The sequence below is a fragment of the Thermobia domestica genome, chromosome 3 (assembly GCF_964235325.1).
Source record: "Thermobia domestica chromosome 3, izTheDome1.hap1.1, whole genome shotgun sequence".
NCBI lineage: Eukaryota > Metazoa > Arthropoda > Insecta > Zygentoma > Lepismatidae > Thermobia > Thermobia domestica.
Genome location: NC_137456.1, coordinates 87,081,071 through 87,089,712, shown reverse-complemented (window position 1 = coordinate 87,089,712; position 8,642 = coordinate 87,081,071). Strand labels below are relative to the sequence as shown.

Below are 8,642 nucleotides of genomic sequence, written 5' to 3'. Positions count from 1 at the left end.
AATTCGACACTAGTATCAGTCATTTTCAATTACTTTTACATGTCACCCTACCCCTTTAGGAGTACTAATGGGGACTGAATTTGGATTTAAATGGCATCGGAATTGTCACTGTTCATCTAAGCCACCACGAAAACTATGGATTGGAAACTAATATCGGCTATTTTCGATCATTTTTATATATCCATCCCTTCTCCCTCCACCAAGTTGCGGCGCTGAATTTGGAGTTTAACAGCATTGGAAGTGTTAATGTTTATCTCAGGACCCCCCAAAACCATTGATTCAACACTAATATCGGTAATTTTCGATCATTTATATATATGTGATCGCCTCTCCCCCGCCCCCAAATTACGAGGATGAATTTTGATTTAAACGGCATCGGAAGTGTTACTGTTCATTCAGCGACCAACAAAAACTATGGATTCGACACACAAATATCGGTAATTTTTGGTCATATATATATATATATATATATATATATATATATATATATATATATATATATATATATATATATATATATCCATCCCTAGCCCCAAGTTGTGGAGATGAATTTAGATTTAAACGGCATCGGAAATGTCACGGCTCATCTCAAAGACCCAAAAACTATGGATTCACGCTAATATCTATCACATATATAAATTTGGATTTAAACAGCATCGAAAGTGTCACTGTTCACCTGAGCAACCCCGAAAATTATGGATTCTACACTGATATCGGCTATTTTCAATCATTTTTATAAATGTATCTCTCCTTTCCCGTCCACTAAGTTGCGGCTCTGAATTTAATTTAAGCTTCATCAGAAGTGTCATTGTTCATCTCAGCAACACCTAAAACTATGGGTTCGATACTGATATAAGTAATTTTCAATATATATTCGCACTTGCTTCCTTCAAGTTGCAACTTCAAAGTGAAATGGTAAAATCCATCACAGGCTCGAACCTCCTCTATGTTGAACATATTTGTCGAGATCAGTCTAGTGGTTCAAGAGTTGTTAAGTTACAAATATAGTCACTTTCATTTTTATATAGGGGCTATATTGATAATTTGTAGCACTAGAAAACAGGTATTTGTTTACATACAAAATTTTGTACATAAAGTTTATATTAAAGTGTGTAATTGAATATTAAATAATAGTAATTATATGGTACTGTGCATGAGTATTAGTGAAATTTGTCTACTGCTCTTTCCTTTAAGAAGTAATTTGGTTAAAATTAACAAAATTTCACCAGATCATAGTGCACGTTAAGAACTCAGTTTTATTCAAGAGCCCTATTTGTTGCAACAAAAACGATTCATGATGGTAAATGTGTATAAATTGTAAGAGTTTTGTAATAATGCACAACCAGGAGTAAACGACTAAAAGGCATATATAAAGGAAATGAGTACAGACTGTTAATTTTCAAGAGTAATTTCAACAGATTTAATTTCGAATGCTTCTTCTTCTTCTTCTTTTTTTTTTTTAAATCACAATATCCAAATTTCTCAACTTACATTTTTCACACGTTCGAAAAAAAAAAAAAAAAACGGTTTCGTTACTAGTAAATCTAACCTAATACAAAGATTTTTGTTATTTTCCCAATTTTTCCGGAAAGAAACCGGAAGAAACGGTTTTTTACCAGCAGGTTCAAAATTTCCGGAAATTTTTACAACACTAGTCCGGATACTTTTGATCACATAGTGTATCTGTTGATGTTAAGAAGTTACTTTCAAGCTACAATGCCACAAACCCAATATATGGAGAGAAGCATCTCGCGATATACTGTAATTCTAATTAAGGGAAGGAGTAAATCCTTAAAAACTTTTTTTTTTTTTTTAATTTTGTACAATGGAAAGAGAAAAGTGAGGCTTGTATTATTTTGTGTAAAATAAATTCACTCTTAAAACACAATTGAGAAGAAAAACTAAAGATCGTGTTCTCATATCATATCATTATGTTTATATTAATCTCATAATTTGTGTGTTTCAAAAAGTTAATACATAAACTGTAAATACCATACATGTAAATTCTAAGAAGAAGTCTCGGAAAGGTAAAGTACACTTTCAATGTTGTAGGCTATTTCACCTACAAAACTTTGCCATAATTTTGCTGCATATTTGAAATTGGTCTCTTTTATTGCGTTGTTAGTGCATATTTTAAAACAATTAACAATTTCATAGTTCTGGTAAATCCAAAAATAAATAAATAAATAAACAATAAAAACGTTATTGTGAAAAAATTTGTATTTTTGCTAATTTTGAATCTTTTGGGAACTATTTTTGTTGTTACAAATAGTAGTAAATAAGGTTGAAATTAACAGCATAGTTGCATGCATATTTCATGAATTTTAAGTGCGTAAAAATGTGGGGCATTATGCAGAGTCGTTCTGATGCGCGATTAGTGAAATACTAAAGTGTTCGTCTAACATATGTTTCCTGCAGTAGCTAGGCCTTTAGTATGACGCTAATCATACGTCAAAACGACTCTGCATAAAGCCCCTGATCTCTAGTTATAATAACAATAGACTGATGGCATCTTCAGTAACGGTTTGCGTCAAGACAACGCAGAATTTGCAATAAACGGCTAAAAGGTTATTATTATTTTTTAATTTTTTTTGCTTTGTGTTACTGTACGTAGTTTTGCGAAGACAGGTTCGGAATGCCCGGGATGAGAGCAGATTTTTGACATTAAGAAATCATTTTTTCAAATCGTCTAATCGAAACAACTTTCTCCTTCGAGCGGGCACTGTGACCCCATTCCAGACTAGCTACTGGATTTTGATTTGTCTAATTCGATGTAGGGAAGTATTGATACAACGATAATATATATATAAAAAAAATATGTACAATATACTCTATTTCACGAGTTGAAGACGTCGAGTCAGACAATAACACCAATTGTACATTAGTTCATGTTCTTTTGATTTTTTAAATAAATTCTTAATATGAATTAAAATATTACGTAATTTCCTTTGTTGTAGCCAAATTCTGGAGACATTTTCTGGGGGCTATTGTTTCTAGTGGAATTCTGGCAGTTTTATTTACACATCTGGTGGTATTTTGAGTGACCTCGTTGGTTAAAATAATGCATTAAAACATCTATTGGATCTGGTAGCACTGATCACATAAAACAGAAGCAAAAAGCGTGAAGATTATACTGATCAGTTTGTTGTAGCTGTTACTGTTTATTTCAAGTTTGTTTTAAGTGATTTACTTTGAATCAGCATGTTATTAGTGGTGAATTAATAACATGTAGTTCAAGAAAGGAACGAAACATCGTAATTGATATGAGTTGCACTTACGTGATACAGTATATACGTATCTATTGCAGTAAATAAATGCAGTGGCGAGTATTAGTGTAATTAATTATAGTAGAAATTACATCCAGTGTTTTGATCAAGCGAAGTCAGAATGATGGGGAAAGTAAAAGATCTACTGCAGAAAGTTAGAAACTTTCGTGATACCAGAAGCAGAGAGCCAAAATTTGATTCTTTCTGTAATGAATCTCAAATTGAACGTGATACGGGTGCCATTCTAACGGACACTTGCGGTGCTGAATTGAACAGCTCCCACAATCAATCTAACCAGTCCAGTGAGTGTGAATTTGAAGAAGAAATTGTACAATCAAAATGCCCACGTCCGAACTTTGCTACTATTCTGGTAATAATAATGCTTTTTGTTGTTTTCGTCGTACTGCCAGTGGTATATCTCTTGCATTGCTTTGATTTGCTCAACGCGCATTGGCCATCCGATGAAATGAATAAAATTGTAATTGACCATAGCCATTCAAACCCACGAGTGGATGAAGAAAGTAATGATGTGAAAGCATACGTCCCAAAAAGCGAAGTACATAATGATGATTTACATATTGAGAAGCTGCATATTTCTCCAGAACCTAAGTATATGTTGGGTAATCCGACAGCTCCAGTTGCACAGCAGTGCGAGAACATTCCAGATTCTTTCAAGTTCGATTGCCATCCAGAGGATAGTCCTACCCAAGAGAAATGTGAGGTGAGAGGATGTTGTTGGTCCCCAAAGCCAAATACATTATTGCAGGATGAAGATTCATATGATTTTCCGCCTGAATACCAAAGGTCTGGAATGGGTGTTCCTTTCTGCTACTACCCCTCACAGTACGGAGGTTACGAATATTTAAATATTACAAAGACATCATATGGCTTGAAAGCATTTTTGAAAAGGACATTCAACTCCTCATACCCTAATGACATTCGGCTGTTGAGCATGGAGGTCAGATTTGAGACGAAGGAACGCCTGCATGTGAAGGTTTGTATAATCATATTAGGCGAAATTTGAGTATTATCTGTTTCTTTCGTGTGTGTACTTCAGAGTGGGTTCAAAATATTATGGCTTAGGTTAGGTTTCATATTTCTGGACTTACTTTCCGACACTTTTTTATGTGGTCACTATTCTATCTTTGAAAAGCTCTCGAATGTTATTCATAAATGTTATTGAAAGACTGATTTAAGTTCGGAAAACGATCGGATGAGTAGTATCGCACTATGTTGAGCACATTTTCCTTGTTTGTTTGAAGCACGATGGTTCTGCTAACCACCCCTTCTGGCTGGAACTAAAAGATAAGCATAGTGACAACTCCAGTTCCCTAGCACGAGATAGTTTTTCTGTTGCCTTCTAGATGTTAACAAGCATGATATTTTCAGTGTAGCAGACACTTTTCCACAGAAATATTTAAATATTTTATTTAATAGGATGCATATTCATTAAAAAAGTGCTTACCTTAAAAGCACCATGAGAAACGTGATCGGATAACATTTAGCAGGGCTTGAAAAGTCTTGCTTGCAAGTACTCGCCAGCCAAAAAATCTAGCCAGACCATTTTGCAGTCGCAGTGTTTATACAAGTAAACAAAAATCACTTTGCGACATAGTAAACGGCATTAGTGCTTTATCGTCGAACCAATTTGAAATTCGAAAATAAATAAAAAAAAGTACGAAAATGTATTGCATTCGGTCATATTTGGTTGGATTACATTACGTTACGTTACATTAGGCGTGCAGTATTACTATACGGATACATAGTATAAGTAGTAGTAGTAGGAGGAACGGGTTACAAGCTCTGCAGGGGTTGGTTGGGTTCTGTTCTCGACATGAAATGGGCAAATTAAAGACTTGCTCAAAGTTTTCTGTGCATTTTAAACAGGGTTGGCTGGTTTAAACCAGCTGGTTTCTTCAAAAAATCCAACTGGTTTAAAACAAAAAAATGTTCGTAAAAGTGTAAGTGTTTGTAAAATTTTGATGAACACACATTTGTGGGTTATCACGTTTCACTCCCGTATATTATTCGTATTATATTCAGACCTAAATTCCTCATTCATTACTCAAAAAGATTATACTACAAAAGCAACTTTTTTTTTTTTTTTTTTTTTTTACAACTTTATAAATGTTTATTTTGTGATTTTTTTGTAGTTGTTATTATTGTTATGTAATTGCAATCGAAGAAAAATTCTAAATATTGTTTCGTTTCAATGTTCACTATTGATAAAATACATCGAAATTGCCGTACTTTTTGTGTGTGTATGTGGGGGGGGGGGGGGGTCATACAGACCCCACGAGAGGCATTTAGTTAAATAAGTATCTTTGGTATCTATTTATGTTTAAATGAGTTTGAGCCAAAGTGGACTCAAATAATTCGCATCTTTATTCACTTTTCTTATTGATATGCAGATTAAGTCGGTGTATTTCTTTAATTTGGACCAATAAAAGTCGTTGTTAACTAACTTGAACTAAATTAGTTCTTCTGTACTCCGTAGTACTTTGAAATTGTTCATATGTAATTCTGTGTAATGGTTTCACTTGTGCAACTGTTTATCTTTTTGTCCTTCTGAAATGACTCTTGACAGTTATATTAAGAAGCATGTAAAGATCAGTACAACGTATTTTTTTTATCAGGATTCCTTCGTGAGTGACTCGGCAGACGTATCGCATTTGTGGCCAATTAGTCCTGGTTCTGAGTTCAAACGGAGGACAATTTCTCTCGGATGTAACTCGAGAAGCGGTTTTTATTCCGCTTTAAGCTTATGTGACCCCTTCCAGCATAACCCAGTTGTTGCATAATAACATCAAGGCGAAACAAACTTATTTCTGTCCATATATGATATGAATATATAGAGCAAATCATTTAAACCATAGAAACATGGTTTAAACCCAAAAAAATCTGGTTTAAACAAAAAAAACCTGTTTTAAACAAAAAAAAAAAAAAACATTTTTTTGTTTTTTTTAAATAAAAACCATGGTTTTTGCCAACCCTGATTTTAAATTTATAAATCCGTATAGTAAAGTGTACCTTTCTGCAAAATAGTCCATCTGCCTCTACATACAGTGCCGCTTACATCAAAAACAACCAAAAAATAAAACCACTTTCTTAACTTTTACTATTCCCAATACCAATATGGCGACTTCAACGCTACCATCATAATAATCATTATCGACGTAACCTTGAGTGACTGTATTTAGTATTTTATATATGTGTTGAAGGTGATGGATATAAGAATGTTAGGTTAAAACTTTGTACAGCGTCACACATCTCAAACATTCTTTGATTGTCTCTCCACTGATATAGTTTAATTAAGCGAAGGTCTGTCAGAGAACGTCGAATAACTTCCGTTTCCATGCCTTCTTTCTTTTAATAGCGTTATTAACTTGAAATAGTTTATGAATTTCTGTGAACATGAGGAGCCCAAAAAAATTAGATAAATTCTGAACCCTTAAGCACAGATTATTCTGGAAATCCTGAATTAATTATATAATGAATTTGGCTTATGGCATTAAATAACAGAATAGTTACCTCCTTTGTAGATGCACTCAAGGGCATGAGCTTGCTGCCCTTATTTGTGAGAGACTGATCCGTTATATCAAGTTGATATTTTTTTTAATGGAACTTCTCTTGTTTTGATTTTTTTTTTTTTTTTTTGTTTCTGTAATTCTTCCCATAACAATGGATATATGTAATGAAGTAACTCTAAAGTGCTGTCTGGTAGATTTTTTTTGTGTGTGTGTGGTTTAGTGGCTGAATTGAGTAAGTCAATCTTATGGCCAGAAAGAGCAATGCCTCACATCTGTCACTGTTTTCTTCTAATTCTGAAATGAAGAAAACGTGTAATTGTGGGATACAGAAAGGAGAATATTATCGCTCATTAAACCAACATATTTAACGGGACAGCTTGAATATTAATTAGTCATGGAATACAATGTTGTTACAGGAGGAGATTCGTAATTTATCAGTGTGTCATTTTCTTGTTATCATGCTTCATATAATTATAATGAGATGCGATCAGTCTGTAGTATCATAGAGGTGCTGCCTATATTAGTACAATGAGATATTTTAAACAGAAAAGTAAGTTTTTTTTCTTTTTTCGTTCTTTCTCAATACAAACAACCAATTTAAAATATTCGATGATTTATTTCGGATGAGGAAATACATCAGAAATTTTGTTGTGAAATTAAACAATAAAAATTGAACTTTGTATTAATAGTAATGTAAATCATAAATAATTTACACACACACACACACAAAAAAAAGTGAATGTCTTTTCTTCATTCAAACGGTATTGATGTTATTCAACTTAACCAGAATGTTGAATATTTTGTATTCCATTATCTGAAAACAATGAAGAGAGTCAATAATAGAGAAATCGAACATTCTACTTCAGTCTTGTGTCATAAGTAAAACTGCTATAGTATAATTTTAGTATATATATAATAAACAGAATAGTACCTTATTCTGGAAAAGTTGCAATTTTTTCACACTTTAGTAAGAACTTGGAACAGAGTTAGAACGTATTGAATATGAATTTCAAAGTCAAAATGGGAATTGAGAATAAAAGTTAAATTTTAAATAATTGACGGCAAAAACACTTTTTTTTTTTTTTTTTTTTTTTTTTTTTTTTTTTTTTTTACATTTTCAATTAGGATTCGTTGCTATGGAGATGAACTTAATCATTTAATAACTACAACGAAATGAAAGCTCTCTTTTCAGATTGAATTGACTTAGCCAGAATTTTGTTCATTTTGATATTTGTCCATTGTAAATAATCACTCCAACTTCAATCATCTCTTTTCAAATTGGCTTTGCCCATTTAGGATTTATAGAACGATTTTTTTTTTTTTTTTTTAAAAAACAAGAATATTCATTTCCTTTCAAATTGGCGACTACATCCAGAATCTGTGATTTTTGTTTTGTTGTAAAAAAATGAGTTCTTTTCACATTAATAGATAGCATTGCTGTAAAGCACCTGGCAAAATATGAATTTGGGATGATAATGGGTTCATTGTTTAAAAAATTCAAAACTAATACTTATTTTTCAAGAATACTCTGTACGTAGGGTAATAACACAAGAATACTAAGTTTTACAACTCTGTTAAAAAAATGAACACGTTGAATGTCTGATATTGCTGTATTCCTTTGATAGTCAATGCTTGATCGAAGCGACTTTCCAGGAACTTTCAGTTTTAGTATATTCCTCTTAGCTTGAGTAGGCAAAATTTACTTTGGTAATGTTTTCTACCGCGTACTCAAAAAGTTGTCTTGGGGTTTGAATTTGATTGCATAGGGTCTGTCTACTGAACCGCCTACTCCATCGCAAGGCCCTTTTCCATGTGCTATAGCCGAGAAGTGTCTCATGAAAGCAGA

The 8,642-nt window shown here is 32.9% G+C and overlaps 1 protein-coding gene across 1 annotated transcript in view; it reads left to right on the top strand.

The window, feature by feature from the left end:
* The first annotated feature begins 3,098 nt into the window (after window positions 1-3,098).
* Window positions 3,099-8,642, top strand: part of LOC145680578 (lysosomal alpha-glucosidase-like) — an 86,007-nt gene continuing 80,463 nt past the window's right edge. The window contains exon 1 of the mRNA XM_081751223.1: window positions 3,099-4,260. Within this exon, the coding sequence (XP_081607349.1) occupies window positions 3,388-4,260 (873 nt within the window). The 5' untranslated portion in view covers window positions 3,099-3,387. The remainder of the gene's footprint in view (window positions 4,261-8,642) is intronic.